Genomic DNA, 17,326 nt, shown 5'->3' with positions numbered 1-17,326 from the left:
TCTGAAAATGATGTTGCTCCCCAACTTTTTTCAGTAACATCCTGATCTCTTATACAAAGGTTGCACTCCTTTCTTATAGCTTTACTACTTTACTCTGCACAGAGCTAAAAGTGCATGTTGCGATGTATACGCAGCTGTTTAGGCCATCGACTGCATGACAGAGGAAGAATTTCCAACTGTATATCAATGAACAGATTGATGTGTTTGCATCGACCAATGCTTTGAAATCAATACCCGGTATGTTAAGACAGAAGGTGTGATGATGTCTTTTAAAAGAGCAAGCCGGAAGGCTTAATCAATGCACGCCTTTCACCTGCCGAGACTTCGGAGGTTTCTTTGCTCATTATAAACTACGTGTGTGTGTCCATGTCTGTAAACACAGGTGTGTGGATAGAGCTGTTACCCAGTGTCCACGGTGTGTATGCATTATTATTATGATGCTGCTGTGGGTACCACGCCACTCCAGGGACCGAGACTTGAGAGGCCCCCTTAAAATACCGTGCAATAATTGGAATTGCTTTATCTTTAGTCTCATCAATTAATGTGCAATTTTCCATTTAATTACCAACTCGCTCACAAAATTTGCAATTAAAATGAGGCGAGATAACAGCGAAGATGCCTTTCGGCTGATAGCACTTGGAATGAGAACACAGGCGTTATGTGTAATCAGTATACAAATCACACACACACAACGTTCTCAATTTGTATGATTTGGACGAGCTTCATAAAATATGCAACACCAAGCCAGAATCTAATTTGTGCTTGGAAAATTCCTCACGTTTCCACGAAGTCCAACATGAAACGGTCCAAGCGCAGAGGTGCTGATGGTGTTTATGATCATGATAACCCAAAACCGTGTGTGTGTATATGTGTGTGATCTCCTTAAAATAGCTGCTTGGTTTGTCTTGGCCCCTTTGACCATTTCCACACACTCCTGCCAACCTGAAGATGAGCTACGAGGGAAAAAATGATCTTTCCTGTTTTCCCGTTCAAACCGTTGTCTGTCTGCTGTCTGAGGAAGTTTGCATCCTGTCCACTGTCTGACAGACTTGGCTTCTGTACTGTATTCTGCTCTGTGTCTCTTGATTTTCCCACAATCCTCTTGACAATCCTCTTATTCTGCAGTCCACAGAATTATTGCTGCAAACTTTGATACAAACAACTGGAAAATGCTCATACGCACCCATTTATAAACACTTTCTGTGTCTTTAAGATTTCAAGCTGTTAAGCTATAGACAGAGCTATCAAGCTGCTCTCAAGAGAGAAAATGACTACTACTAAAGCACAGAAAGAACTTTATAGGTCACGTTTTAAATGAATGATTTATGTCTTGTGTAATTACCAGGGGTGTGGACTCGAGTCACTTGACTCGAGACTTGACTCGGACTCGGACATATACAGTATATGCTAGTATAAATTAATGGAGTAATATATTTTTGTCAGATCTCCACTGTTTTTGTTCAATCAGTTACATATTTTAATTTCATGTGCATTTTGTTTTATTTAAACCTCCATTAAGTTTAAAGTTAATCCATAATCGAGATTTAAATCTGAGTTTAAATTTAGGGTGCAACTGGATTAAAGTTAATCCTAAATAGGCTATAGCCTAATTTAAATCCAGGATCAAAATGATGGGTTAAAATGTAAACCTGCTTATTTTTAAAGGTTTAAAGTTTGGTGCAACAGAATTATTAGATAGACCTTGATTTAATTTAGATTTAAAATTAATCAATGCAAAAAATGCACATTAGGCCTAATGACTGAAGTGGGCAAGCGACAATAGGCCTAGTGATAATTTAAAATATAATTTGAAGAAGTGTTTCTTTCACAAAATGAGCATTGAATATATAACTATAAAATATACTATTTTTATATATACTATATTTTTCTCCCTCTTCACCAGGCACTCATGTCACTTTCATTTCTTTCAGGATAAATAAATGAATTCACGTGTTGTAAATCAGTCTGTAGGCCTAAAGCGCACATAGCCCCTAAATTTAGCAATCAACTATGCATATTATAAACTTAACATTTAATGTACAACATTTTTTTCTATAAAATGATTTTGTCTTTGTTACTCTTAGTTATAAAGAATGATAGTACAGTCTTCATGAGTTTGTCTGCATCCATATTGCATGTTTCCTCTCACTTGTAAAGTATGGTAGCAGTTATTTCTTCTAGTTCTTTCAAAGCAGTTCTTTCTGCGTTTCCGCTCACATGTTTTTAAATCTATTTCATTGAGGTTCCAAATAATGGCTCATTGGCTTAGATATAACACCAGAAGCATATATTCTTAAGCACACATGCAAAGTATGTTGCAGCTGTATTTCTATGAAATTCTGTTGTTTTAGCTATTCTGTTACTAATAAAAAATTTGTTGTTGTTTTTTTTTTTCACTGCTTGTCCTATTTTGGCACAATCCCTAAACTGAACTTGAGTAGTTTTACTAAGGGCACCCATCTCACATGAAATTGAACTATGTCAAACATATTCTACCTGCCTTCCTGATATAAATTACTATACATTTGATATGGTAATTAATTCTGAGACACTAATTTGGGCAAAGAGCACTAATGACTTGTTTAAGACTTGAAGCTAAAAGCTGAGGACTTGCAACTCGACTTGGACTTGCCTGTCTTGACTCGGGACTTGACTTGGGATTTGTCTGTCTTGACTCGGGACTTGACTCGAGAATTGAATGCAAAGACTCGAGACTTACTTGTGACTTGCAAAACAACGACTTGGTCACACCTCTGGTAATTACCAAACAGAGCAGAGGTCCCACCCACATTAACTCGGCAGATGTGATTGTACTGTTTTTTCAGAGTAATTATATATGATTGCTTATGTATTTTTAGTATTCTTTGTGATAGCTTCTGCTTTTTACATCTGTGGGCATCTACTAAAAGCCTGGAGCTCAATGGTGGACTGAAGACCGTGTTTTGAGGGGTCAAACTTAACTTTAACGATTTGGGTGTGATTTCATGAGGTTCTGTAACGAAAATTTAACAAAAGACTAGTTTAACAGTGAATAGTTTCATATGCTTAAGGCTATCGTCTTCTGTTTGGATGGCACTAAATCTATTTTGAATGCACTTAGATGGGAAAATGAATATGAGACAGAACATTATCCAACATTCAAAGATGTTTATGGTAATAGACTTGGTAAGAGCATATATAACTTGAAAAGAAATAAGAAAGTTAGTGTTGCATTTATTTATTTAAGAATTCAAACAAAAAAAATATTTTATTTGAAACAAAAGTGCAACTCAAGTGTACAATTTTATGACATTTCAAAATGTGAGCAAAGAGTAGAGAACATTTGTGTTATACTTGATAAAACCTAGCTTAGAAATGGGGTTCAGGGGTCCATGTGCAGTAACATGGGGCCAATTATCTGTAGTCTGGGTTACCCACAGTGCACCCTCCCTGGAGTCCACCCTTCCCTTGTCCAGTGTCAATTACTCTTCTGACAACAGAGCTAATGAGCCTCTGATTGGCCTGCTGGGGTTGTCATGTTTACCTTAGAAAACACTAACTCATCATGTACCTGCACCTCAAGGTGCTTATTTGGTTTTCTGGATAGATGTACTGCTAACAATTTTTATTGGGTTGATGGCAATGTGTTAGATTGTTTTGTTCGAACTTGTTACTAATGTATTGGATTTAGTGACATTATTCATATAAAATAATATTCTAATATTGTAAATAAAAAATATAAAAATTGTAATGTCTGTACAGTATTGCATTAAATGGACAATCTGGGCATTTTATATTTAAAAAATGTTGGCTTAAGATTTGTAGTCGATAGGGCTTCAATTACAAATTTGTATGCAAACATTGATGTAATCCCTGGCCTCAAAATGATTTTATTTTATTTTTAATTTGATTTGATTTTACGTATTACCATTGTATGGAAGTTATTTTTTGTGAGTTAAAGTACAGCAGCACCTAGTGGTATGTCATGGAATTGTTTCAGTAAAGAACTGAGGAAAGCTGCAATTATATATGAAATATTATGCAATTTGTTATAAAAGATAAAAAGCACAATTATTTTACTTTTGATAAGTATGCCAGTAGATATGAATTTGGTCGTAAAACAGCACTGTAAATAATCTTGTATGCCACTGTTGTGTTTCCTTCAGGATCTCCATGTGAAGCTATCCCATGATGCAACATGTGTCCCCAGCACCAGCATTGACCATGATGGCCACACAGAGTGTCCCTCCACCATCGTACCAGGAGAGCCAACAGGTCAGTTAACAAATAAACTGTTTTTTTTAATTATTTTTATTTTTTATTATATATAGATTATTGTTGTAATAAAGATAATAAACTGATCACTCACCTCAGTAGCTGCATAATACACTAAATAGTAATAATAATAAAAGCATTCCAGCCTAACCAGATTTGGAGACCAAAGAAAAAGGCTTTTTTTTTCTCAGCAGGGTTATCACAGTAACCTGTGGTTGTGTCTCAAATTGTGAATGTGAGAAAGGTACATCTTTAGTTCTGTGCAATGTCATATCTTCCTTGTGCTTGTCCTGAGTTAATCAGAGGGACACAGAGCAGCTTTTTGTCCCAGAGCCCCCTCTCCCTGTCCGGCTGCTGTATCCCTCCGCCCTGAGGATTAGCGGCTGGGGAGAAGAGAGCAGCGCGCTGGTGGAGACATGCAAATGAGAGCTAGTTAAGTGTGAAGAAGCTCATTTATTTCCTATTTGAGGCTGGGATTAAGACTTCTAGCTTCCTCCCTCACGTAAATCATTTTTGTTCTGGGGAGGGAGACAGGAGGGGGCTTGCTTTCAAAGCTGCATCACAAGAGAGAAAAACAGGGCAGGAGAGACGGGGAAGCATAGACAACAAACAAGTTGTACTCTCTCTCCCACTAATGCATCCTAAACAGGGTATTTGTTCATCTTGACAATGTTTTGATTGCTAAAGAGCAAGACCTCTGCCCACCTTGACTGCCGGAGTTTTATTTGATGACTAGGTGGAACGTTTTCCTGCAGAAGTTCACCTACGTAAAATATTAGGGGTCAAGTGCCTCAATTTAGATTCTGGATTTTAATGAGACCATATGCTACATTGTCAAGACAAACCGAGAGAATGCCGAGACATTGGAAGTGCCTTCCTGAATATGAATGCTGGGGGGAAAAAACATGTTTCCTTGCTAGCTTTTGCCTCAAGTTTTTCTAGAACTTTATCTGGACGTGTGCCGTTTTCCCTCCTTTGCGGAAAAGATAACAAACCAGATTACTATGTGCACATTTTTGCTCTTACAGCCATAAAAGCACCGTAACCCATAAGAAAAACACAGAAGTGAGGCATTCATAAACTAAATCTGATAAGACGACAGTACCTGGCCATGAGCCACCAATAACATGCACATGAGCAAGATGATCTTGAACAGCATCTTTGGCTCACCGGCGCAGAGGGGGTAAAAGCAGAATGGGTTGCGCATTCTCCAAACATGTTATTTAGCTTATCTTTGTCAGGAATTATTAGCTGATTTTACATTTATAGTGCCCCTATTATGCCATTTTTTAAGATTCCTAATATTGTTTTGGGAGTCTCCTACAATATGTTTATATGCATGCATGCAAGCGTTTTGTGAATCCCACGTTGAACTCCCCGAGATGAGAATCAGTCGTCAGTAAAATGACAGGAACACAAAAAAACGAATGGGGTTGTATTGCTGTGGTACAGTGGAAAAAAAATGAATTTTAATGACTGATTCTTTGCAGCCTCATCTTTTGGAAGTGAAAATAAAACAAATTAACTTTCACAGCATAGGACACAGCGTCCTCTCAAATTTTCGGCTGTACAACTTTGAAGATTGTTTACATTCACATACAGCTACATTACACACTGCATGAAAGGCAATATTCGAAATGTCATAATAAGGGCCCTTTAAAAATAATTCCATAAATCTTGAAAAGAAAACTTAATTTGATTTGATTTGAAAAAATCTGCACATCTGCAGTTATTTTGTATTCTGTATTTCTTCAGATGACAGGCACTACGCAGCAAAACTCAAAGGGCCAGCATGTCCACCTCTCTGCAGCCTCAGCGGCCGGGGCCACACAGGTCAGCGTGACCCTTGACCCCCAAGCCCAACTGGAGTCAGATAAACGAGCCGTTTACAGGTGAGTATTATGCAGTAATGCAGCCTCTTATTAAGGACATCATTTATAAGTAAATCTAGATTTGTACGTTCTCTAAAGAAAATGTAAGCTTCTGTGATTACAGATGCAAAACATGATGCAAGGATGCTGTGTGGTTGCTAAGGTGTTCTGGTTGGTCACTAGGGCAGTGCTAGGTGGTTGCTTACTGGAGAAGTATAAACAAACAAACAACCATTGCCATTCAAAAGTTTAGAATCAGTAAGATTTTTTAATGTTTTTGGAATAAGTCTCTTAAGCTCAGCAAGACTACAAAATACAGTAAAAACAGTACTTATTTATTTATTTATTTTACAATTTAAAAACTGTTTTCTGTTTGAATATATTTTAAAATGTAATTTATTTCTGTGATGGAAAGCTGAATTTTCAGCTGTCTTTACTTCAGTCATCAGTCACATGATCCTCCAGAAATCATTCTAATATGCAGATTTGGTGCTCAAGAAACATTTCTTATTATTATCAATGTTGAAAACAGATTTGCTGCTTAATATTTTTGTGGAAATCATGATACATTTTTATTTAGGTTCCATTAATGAACAGAAAGTCTTTCTTGCTTTCTTTCTTGCTCTCTTGCTTTCAAAAATAAATAAAAAATTGTACTGACTCCAAACTTTTGTAACTGTAGCGTTTATGTATGCCAAAGTATGAAAGTTGTGTTCTTTTATTTTAGTTATTTTTTCCCAGTGAATATTATGTAGGTACCTGTACACCATTGTTCCATCAGATATAAATAATGCAGTTTTATAGTTATTTGAAACCCTCATAACATATTGATCTAAATACAAGCATACAGACTAGACGCTAGATTTGGATAGCAACACGCCTGCATAAGTCATATTTCCTCGTTTATTCATGAAATAAATAAAACATGGCACACTGACACTTTAAATACTTAAAGCCTCATTCCCAAACCTCCCCTCCCCGGCTGATTACAGCGCGCCTGTTTGCGAGCTGCATGCATATCGTAGCATCGGCGGTTCTTGTCTGAAGGCAGCCGTGAGGGCTCGTTCGACCGGCTGCAGCGCTGGCTATGATTAGCGGTGTCTCGCGGCGGCGTGGCAGAGGCCCGTGGTTTCACGCTAACCCCCGAGGCAGGTCTGTGAAGGCCTGGGCAGGCCTGGGGCTCAGTCTCTCAGCTCCTCAGAGAGAGAAAGCTGCCTTTGATGTGAGCAGCCAGCCGGGGGCGGCCTGCAGGCGGTGTGAAAAAAAGCCTAGACTGAGCCTACATTCACACTATGTACACACACACACACACATACACACACAGTGTCTGCTCCTACTTCCCCATCATTCCTAGTCACATATACTCAAGCACAGACTCAGCTTCTCACTTATAAATCTCACCACCTCCTTCTCTCTCTCTCTCTCTCTCTCTCTCTCTCTCACACAAGCAGATTTCTGGTTTCATCCTACATGACACATCTTAAGTGCTCTAAATATTCAAAGGCGCAGCAGAGAGCCATCACTCATAACTTGTTCTGATTCTCATCCAAACGCACAACGGCACAATGAAAGAGCACTGGTGAGGTAGAAACCAAAGAGATTTGTATTAAACCTGACATCTCGTACTGTCAAGTGTCTAATGCAATTGAAGTGCAAATATCCAATAAGTGCAATTTAGGTATACTGTGTATAAAGAAGAAATGTATTGTTTAGTAAATGTAAATTTTGCTACTTTGTATTTATTTAGTTGTTTCATAATATATGCAAATTTAGGCATTTCTCATAATTGCAGAGTCAATGTTATATTAGCCAAGCAACCATGCGTACATGTTGAATCTATTGTTAGAACAAGAAAAAAGGTGACAAAACTGTTTATATATTCATTATTTTTCTAAATAAATGGAGAGCATGAAGCTGACTTTGATGGCATTTCAGTCTGGTAGAGTGTGGTGCTTGCAACATCAAAGTTACGAGTTTGATTCCCAGGAAAAACGTACTGATAAAATGTATAAGTGAATATAAGTAGCTTTGGATAAAAATGTTTGTCACCTCCACTTCGCTCATTTACCAAATTTGCATTATACATTTTCATTCAAAAGTTTGGGGTCAGTTTTTTTTTTTAATAAATTATTAATTTCATTAAATTAATTAAATTGATCAGAGAAGACAGTAAAAAACATTTGCATTTATTTTAAATAAATGCTTTTTTTTTTGTTTTGTTTTATTTTGTTTTTACTTTCCATTCATCAAAATGTACCATGTTTTCCACAAAGACTGTCTTCAACATTGATAATAATGTTTCTTGAACATCAAAACAGCATATTAAAATGATTTCTGAAGGATCATGTGACACTGAAGACTAGAGTAATGGCTGCTGAAAATTCAGCTTTGCCATCACAGGAATAAATGACATTTTATATATATTTAAATAGAAAACAGTTATTTTAAATTGTAATAATGTTTCACAATATTACTGTTTTCCACTCTTTTTTTTTTGATCATACAGTATATATATATGCAACCTTGCTGAGCATTAAAATTTCTTCCCGACCCCATACTTTTGAATATGAATGTGTATTTTTTAACAGTATATTTGCTCTGCATTTGTTATGTTGAGAAGAAAGCAATATGATATCTCACCCCCAATACTATTGTGGGTATTTAACAGAGCAGAATGTTTCATGTATCTGTTTGTTTATAATGCATCGTCATGTACTGTTTTGATTCAGTTTGGCAGGTTGGTGTTTATTTCTGCACCTCTCGTTTCTCTAATTGCCGGTATTGCGAGTTTGAGTTGTGGAGTCAATGCTCTGGTGTGCGTTGCTTAATTATTAACAGTGGAATAAATGTGCGATACAGTAATTATCTTAACGAGTTACTACACTCTCTTTTAAAGCATCCGAGACCTTCTCTTCTTATTACAAACGTGGCAGGGGGTCACTTTCCTGTGGGGTACTTGTGACATATCCAAAATTAGGTCCAATAAAATCCAGCATCCAAGAAATGAAATTGTAATATGTATCCGAAAAAGTTCCTGAGGGTGTAAAATACAGCACTATTCCACAATGATAAGTTTGATGAAACTAGGCATATGTATATAAAGTCAGGCTTTTAACATGTTTTCCAATCCTTCATTCTTCAGGCAAATGAATTATAATATCAACTCTAATTATTATAATATCAAAATTAAATAAATTAGACTTTTACTACAAGCAAATCAAATGTAATCAATATATTCATGATTTGTGTCCATTATAATCCATATTAAATCCTTCAAATTTAGACATTTCTTTGAAAAACTTTTTGTGTGTACAGAATTTTATCCTGATGCTTTGAGCCTCTCAGCCTCCATCTTTTGAAGTATTTGTGTTTATGTGTAGTGTTCAGACCCCCGTACGTGTGGTTATATTAGGGTATTGAAATTCTGAATGGGGTTTATATGTGTCTTTCCCTTCTCGCCGTGACTCAGATTGGCGGATGCTGAGTGGATTTGCATTGATACTGGATTTCAGTCTCATGGTGCACAGTCATGCTGTCTTCATTGAGCTCCAGTAGATCAGAAGTGTCTTGGACTGACGGAAGATATAGAGAGAGAGAGAGAAAGAAGGAATACGAAACAGAAAAGAAGAAAAGGAAAAGGAAAGAGTTAGAGAACAGCTTTAGTAGACCCAGCAGTAGCAGCAGCGCATATCAGTCCCAACAGGAGTGCTTTTAATTTGACAGCCAGAGAGGAAATGGTGAGCCAGTTCTCCCCAGCCGCTGTAATGCACCATAAATTCTGTTTACATTCGCTGTTGGGAAGCTCTCACAGTCATTTGGTGCCCAACATCTTAACGATTCTCTCTCTCTTAGTAATGGTGCTGAGATTTCTATACCATACAGAAGAAGTCATCTTATCTGAGCCATGGATTCATCCTGAGAGCGAGTCAGTCCTGATCATGAGTGTGAGGCTAAAGGATGTATATTTGAGATTGTTACTGGCAGATTATGGTAAATAGTACTCAAAGTATCTCAGGAAATCTCCGAGGGCACATTTATATCTGAGTAAGATTTTGTTCCTCAATTTAAAACCGTAGACGTCGAGTTTTATTCTGTTTCATCCTGGCTTGTGTCTCCAGGGTGCAGAGTGTTCTGAACTTCACAGACTGACTTTCTGAAGATTGAACGTGTGTGTTCGTGTTAGCAGAAGCTACTCAATTCTGTGAATGAATCTAATACTTGTTAGTGGTGTTTGCTAAGGCAATATTATTGCTCAGGGCTGCTCAAATCTCTATAACTTTTGAACATTATTTCATAGAGACTTAGCAACCACCCAGAACACCTTAGCAACCACATAGCAATGATCTAAAAAACACCCTGACCAGCCTAGAAACTACATACAGTTGCAATGTCCTATCAACCACCCAGGTCGGTATAGCAGGACTATAAAAAATCAGCCAAAACACCCTAGCAACCACATAACAACATTTTACAAAGCATCCAGGCCAGTCAAGAAATGCATACAATAGCAGTGCCCTAGAAATCACACAAAAGACCCTAGCCCAACCACCGAAATACTGAGAACCATAGCAGCTGTATAACAACACACTGGCAACCACATACCAACACCCTAGCAACTACTCGGAACACCATAACAAACACATAGAAAGCCTGATACAGTAGCAACGCTCTGGAAACCACCTAGATCACCATATTAACTGCATGGCAAAAAACACCCGAATCAACCTAGCAACCACATAGCAACACTTTACAAATCACCCAGACTATCCTAGCAATCACATACAGTAGCAGAGCCCTAGCAACCATGCAAAACAACCTAGCAATCACATAGCAACACTCTACTTAGTCTCAGCCTCAGATGTCACGCCCACGTACCGTTGGCTGAGCGTCTGATGCATACAGCACACAAAATTGGAAACATTTCGGGAGTTTTGAAGTCGTCGTCTGATTGGTTGAATTATACAGGATTTCCGGGAGACATGTGTGTTGCGTTCTTTAATGTTCCGCCTGGAAACAAAGATGCCGTGACTCCAAACCCCCTCATGTTAGAAGAAAGCTATCATGTTTACAATTGTGACTTATCACTTATCAGGATCAACTAAATTGCTGGAAGTATGTGAAATATTTAAAGTTCGTGGCATAGAATCTTTAAAATACCTCTAAGAGTTTTACACACTGGTCTTTTATTGTGGGGACATTTCCACGCCCCTAAACATGACGAAACCGAAACCTGATTGGTTGCTTTATCTGTCAGTCATATGGCCTCTTGAGCGGTCCTTGCCATTCAAAGCGGCCAAGGTTCCCAGACCTTCTGCCATCAGTCTGAAGGCAACGCGAGACTACACTCTACACAGAACCCTGTAGTTACCTTATAGCGACATCCTGGCAACCACATACCAATGTCTTAGAAACTACAGAAAGCCCTAGCAACCACATAGCAACACCCTACAGACCACCCAGACCAGTCTAGCAACCACATGCAGTAGTAACGCCTTAGCAACCAAACAAAATAGCCTAGCAAACACATAGCAACAGTCGAAAAACTAGTCAGAACCCTCTAGCAACCATAAAGCAACATCTTGGCAACTACATACCAATGTTTTACAACCTACCTAGGACACCGTAGCAACTTCATAGCAACACCCTACACCCTACATTCCATCGTTACCAATAGACTTCAATGGAACTTGCGACCATAGTTAGCTAAAGATGCATTTGGGAAAAGCACCCCAGCCTAGCAACCACACACAGTTGCAGTACCCTTGCAACCACATAGAAACACTCTAAAACTACTCAGAACCCCTTACCAACCATATAGCAACACCCTGGCAACTACATACCAATGCTCTAGAAACTACACGCCAGCAACACACTAGCAACTACATAGCAACACAAACCAATTTGAACACCTTAGCAGCTACAATTTTTTTTTCTTTTTGATTACTTTTATGTGGCATCTCTGTATTTAACCTCTAAATTCACACCTGTGGTCCAATGATAAGAGCCAGCTGTGTATAACAACAGGGCGCAGCTAGCCTTTACCACACAAGTGAAAGAGAGAGCGGTAAAAACAGTGTTGAAAAAGAGCACCGCCACTCATTGAAATGCAGCAGTAGGGGTCCCATATAAACCCTGATGGCGAGTGGTGTGTGTGTGTGCTCGCCCCCGTTAAGGTTGAGCTCCAGACATGTAGCCTGGAGGAGGGAGTGTGTGTTCATGTGAATGTGTGTGTGTGTGTGAGCACTCTCAGCGTGAGGGCACCCCAGACTGGGTTTAATAAAGGCAGCAGCCACTGGCTCGCCCTGATTAGGATGGCAAAAATACCGGGTGAGCACACAGAGAGCACACCCCCATCTCCCCAGCAGCCCGTGGGTGGCCCACCACGCTACCAAAACAAATGCAGCTAGAGCTAGCATGAAAATACGTCCAGCTTTATTTTTGGACTCAGAATTGCTTTGATGTGCTTTTCATTTTCTCTGAAAATATTTAATTATTTGCTTGAGACCGCTGCACTGAAATATTCATGACAAATTCAGCTTGAAATCAAAAAACAGTTAAACCCAATTAGGTTAAGCTTTAAGTTTTTCATTAGCTGACATTATGAAACCTAGTATTGGTCGAATGGAAATAAAAACACCATGTTTGACTTTATTTGTCAGTTCGCTGGATCAGTTCTGCTGACTCTTATCTCAGTAAATGACACTTTTATGGGTTAATAGTTCCCCAGCTCCCTCCGTCCTGAGACCTCTGCACTGCAGATAACGTCTCACTGTTCTGGCACCTTACCAGCTCTAGGTACTCATGTAGTTTCAGGAGCGTACAGACGCAGTGTTAGATGAGATGAATGTCTCAATGTAAAGTGCAGAATTACCATTATAAACTGATTATTTAAATGTAGTGCTTCCAGCATCATTTTTTAAAAACTTTTTTCATTCATAATTTTACACATTTAGATTTTTCTATAATTTAGTTTTTTTGTTTTTTCAAACCTTAAGTTCACAATTGGTTATTTTAAGTCTCGTGTTTGTAAGTCTTCATTAACTATTAATTTCATTAAAAGAACCCGTGAATTGCACTACTAGTGTGTTTGTTTTTAAAACCTTTTCATTCATAATTTACATTTCATATTTTCTACAAGCTGAAGTACACAGTTCTCTGTTTGTTTTGATGTGGAATTGCAGTTCAGTAAGTGAGCCGGACGGTAATTTGGTTACCACAAATTATTTTTGACCAATTCATTTCATTACAAGAACCTACTCATACAAATAATTTGTTTGTGAATTGAACTGTGAATTGAATTGTTTTAAGTATGTAGAAAAAAAGATGTCATGATTAAATGATCTGATGAGTGGTCCTGAATTCAAAGTGGCTAAACCTTTTTTTTTTTTTTTTTTTAATTATATACACATTTATTGGAGTTTGTGAGTCTTCATCAAAGTTTTGTTTCATTAAAACCACCTGCTCATAGGTCATTTGTTTGTGAATTGAACTACTGGTCTGTTTGTTTTTGAAACTTTTTTCATTCATAATTTAAAACTTAATTTAAAACCAAATTACCCAGTTCTCTATTTATTTTGAAGCCATACTGCATTTCAGTAAGTGATTCAGGTGTTAATTCACTTACTACTCTGACAGATTCGTTGATTCAATTAGACAACTCTTTAGTTTGCAAGTCTTTTCATTACAAGAACTTGCTCATACAAATCATTTGTTTGTGAATGGAAATACAATAGTCTGTTTTTATGCTTAGCTAGCAAAGAGAAAAAGATGTTGAAGGAACACGTGTCATGATTTGGATTATCTGATGAGTGGTCCTGAATTCAAAGTGGCTGAAGTTTTTTTTTATTTTTTATGTGTTTTGTTTGTTTTCTCAAACCTTAAAGGGGTAGTCCATCCAAAAATAAAAATTCTGTCATTATTTACTCACCCTCATGTCTTTCCAAACCCATATGACTTTCTTTCCTCTGCAGGAAATAAAAATCAAGAACATTTCCATTAACTTCCATTGTATTTCAGTCCATACATTGGAAGTCAATAAGAACCAAACTGTATTAATTGCAAGAACCTGCTCTTAGGAATTATTTGTTTGTGATTTTAATTACACTAGTACACTAGTTTCCACTGTCTGTATTATCTGATGAGTGAATTCAAAGTGGCTAAAGTTTGGTTTTAGTGTTTAATGACATTAGTACTTCATAACAACTGTTTGCCTATCATAAAATGTAAAAGTCCTTTTAATGGCCCCTCTGCTTACAATTATATGAGCCCATTCTTTCACCTTTGAGGGATGGCAGTCTGGACAATCTTTCCCGAAAGAGTTGAGAGATGATAACTAAAGGTTAAAGACAAATAGCATTAAATGTTTCATTTAAACTAGCCCATTTTGTAAGATTAACCGATTAGCTCAGCATTTTGCGTCACACGGCCTCATCCAGAAAGTGTAGATGAAGAGATGTAAAAGTCTGGAGTTGCTCAGAGAGATCAGATTACATTTAAGAGTTTTCCCAACCTCATTTAGCTTTTGAAACAACTGAGGCAATTAGTTTAGAGAGTAATTGCTGTAAGTGTTCTGGCCATCTTTAGTAACAAAGATTTTACTGCGATTGGCATGTTGTCTGAAATAATGCAGTCAGAAATGTTATGTTCAGAATAAGAGCTGCTTCAGGTCCATCATCGCATCTGCATACAAGACATGACTGAAGTTTCCAAAAAACGCGCATAGTTTCTGCTGCAGATGAATGTTATGAAATATAACCTCCTCATGAAGATAATGCAGCATCATTAGACTCACTCCAGGGAATGTGAGTGTTCGGATGAACCTGTACCTTGTGGCTTAACTTTCCAATTCGATTTTATGCTCTAATTTCTAATATCTGGGTAGTTTGTTCCTCAGCCTACTTGCCAAATCCTCTGAGAGCTAAATTGATAGCATCCTTTGGCTTTGGGCCTTTAGGGCTGTGTCCGGGTTATGATCCAGACCTGCGAAGAGAGAGAAGGGGGAGAGATAACCCAGCCATGCCCTCCAGGATTTAGTGTGACTGGGGAGGGGAGAGAGGAAGAGGGGCTGGCACGGCAGAGGGGAGCGGGACGAGCCCGGAGGGAGCGCAGATCACCTCGCTGCTCAGCACTGTGAGCCTGTTTAGTATTCCTGTCACGTCAGCTGGAGGGAGCGGCATTAAATTGGAATCAGGCAGATTAGAGTCTAATATAGCCAGCTATTAAAGGCTGCAAATGAGAGTGGTGGGTTACAGCCGGAGCCTGGGCCCCTCACCCAGTCTCAAAGCCTCTCTCAGTCTCTCAAACATGCTCCGCAAGGAAAAAAACAACACATCTACACAGAAACACACATAGGATCGGATAGGTTAGGGCACTACTTTGGATACTATTTTGACAGTGTTTCTTGCATGCAACAACAAACACAGCACAAGCTAACATGTCAGTTTGTGAATGAATGACTCTTATGAACAGCATCTTTTTTCAATTAAAAAGAGTCAATTAAAAAGATTTCAGAAAGGTTTTGATAAGTTATATTGTTTGAATCAGATTCACTCATTCAGTGAATTATTCAGTGTCATTACTGAGTTTGCAACTGATTCCCTCATTGAACATATTCAAAATGAACCAGGAATTGTTATTTGTGATTAAAGATTTTTCTGTACTTTTTTCCCCACACTTTTCACCAAGGACACATTAAATTGATCAAAAGTGACAGTAACAACTCTTACATTCTTACAAAATAATTCAAATAATTGTTTCAATGCTACATTTTAAGCACCACAACTGTTAACATTGATAATAAACACCAAATTGACATATTAGAATAATTTCTAAAGGATCATGTGACACTGTGTACTGGCGTAATGACTTTTTAAAACATATTAAAATAAAACAATATTACTGCACTGAAAAAAATGTTTCATTCATCCATTAAAAAAGATTTAGGGCAAGTTATTTATTTTTCATTGGCTCAAATATAGATGTGAATCATTACCCTACATTTTTTTAATTGGATGAATGAAACATTTTTTTCAGTGTGTTTGTACTGTATTTTTCACTTAAATAAATGCAGCCTTGGTGAGCATACAGATACTTTTTATAACAACCTGAAAATCTTACCCACCCCAAATTTATACACATATATACAAATAATATGACTTATTTTTTCAAGGTGGAAATATTGTTCCAAAACACAGTGACATTTATATGGTATCAATGCAATCAGGATCACTACTATGACAGCATCAAATGGGAACTAAACCACTTCTAAACAACCATCTTTATTGAGCAATTCTGCAATTTTGTCAACATAATTATTCCCCAAAATATTTTAATTTATGATCTTACTGCTCCTTAGTTTTGGTAGTGTCTGGATATGATGCATAGGACATTAATTTAATCAGAGTTCTGCATGTCAGGCTAGACTTAGCTTTCAAGAGGCTGAGCTGAGTGAATTTTAGCTTTCATTAGGTCTGCTCTTCAGCAGAAACCTCTCTCTAGACAGACTTAAACCAGTGCAAACATATGAATTCTCTGATGATACAGGAAATGTTAATGCTGTTAACATGACAAATGTCAACTTGCTAGAAGAAACCTTTAGACGGAGCTTATGCCTACAATCAGATGAAGATGACAAAGATTATATTCAGCTGCTGGGTATTGTCATCTGTCCTGCCTGAAGCAAAGAAACTGGTTATTTTCTGGTTAACTTATTAAATACTGGTATACTGCTTATTACATACTGTGCAGTATATACTCTGAACTGATCCTACAGATCATGTGAAACATTATGGTGTTTGAAAGGATATACACTACCGTTTAAAAGTTTGGAGTTGGTAATTTAAAAAAAAAATGTTTCTGAAAGAAGTCTCTTATGCTCACCAAGGATGCATTTATTTGATCAAAAATATAGTAAAAACTGTGAAATATTATTACAATTTAAAATAAGTGTGTTCTATTTTAATATGTGTTAAAAGCTGAATTTTCAGGAGCCATTACTCCAGTCTTCAGTGTCACATGAAATCTTTCTAACATGCTGATTTGGTTCTCAAAAAAATATGTCTTATTATTATCAGTGTTGAAAACAGTTGTGCTGCTTAATATGTTTGTTGAAACTATTGTACTTCTTTCAGGTTTCTTTCATGAATAGAAAGTTAAACAGAAATCTGAACCTTATCTGAAATAGAATTGTTTTGTATCAATGT

The 17,326-nt window shown here is 37.4% G+C and overlaps 1 protein-coding gene across 2 annotated transcripts in view; it reads left to right on the top strand.

The window, feature by feature from the left end:
• LOC107691639 (homeobox protein PKNOX2-like) overlaps positions 1-17,326 on the top strand; it is a 66,097-nt gene that overhangs the window by 39,377 nt on the left and 9,394 nt on the right. For both annotated transcript variants that reach the window (XM_016490365.1, XM_016490366.1), the window contains exons 3-4: positions 4,146-4,254; positions 6,010-6,146. In XM_016490365.1, coding sequence (XP_016345851.1) covers positions 4,168-4,254; positions 6,010-6,146 — 224 coding nt within the window. In that variant the 5' untranslated portion in view covers positions 4,146-4,167. The remainder of the gene's footprint in view (positions 1-4,145; positions 4,255-6,009; positions 6,147-17,326) is intronic.

The sequence above is a fragment of the Sinocyclocheilus anshuiensis genome, unplaced genomic scaffold (assembly GCF_001515605.1).
Source record: "Sinocyclocheilus anshuiensis isolate Anshui unplaced genomic scaffold, SAMN03320099.WGS_v1.1 scaffold186, whole genome shotgun sequence".
NCBI lineage: Eukaryota > Metazoa > Chordata > Actinopteri > Cypriniformes > Cyprinidae > Sinocyclocheilus > Sinocyclocheilus anshuiensis.
This window is presented reverse-complemented; position numbering and strand designations above follow the sequence as displayed.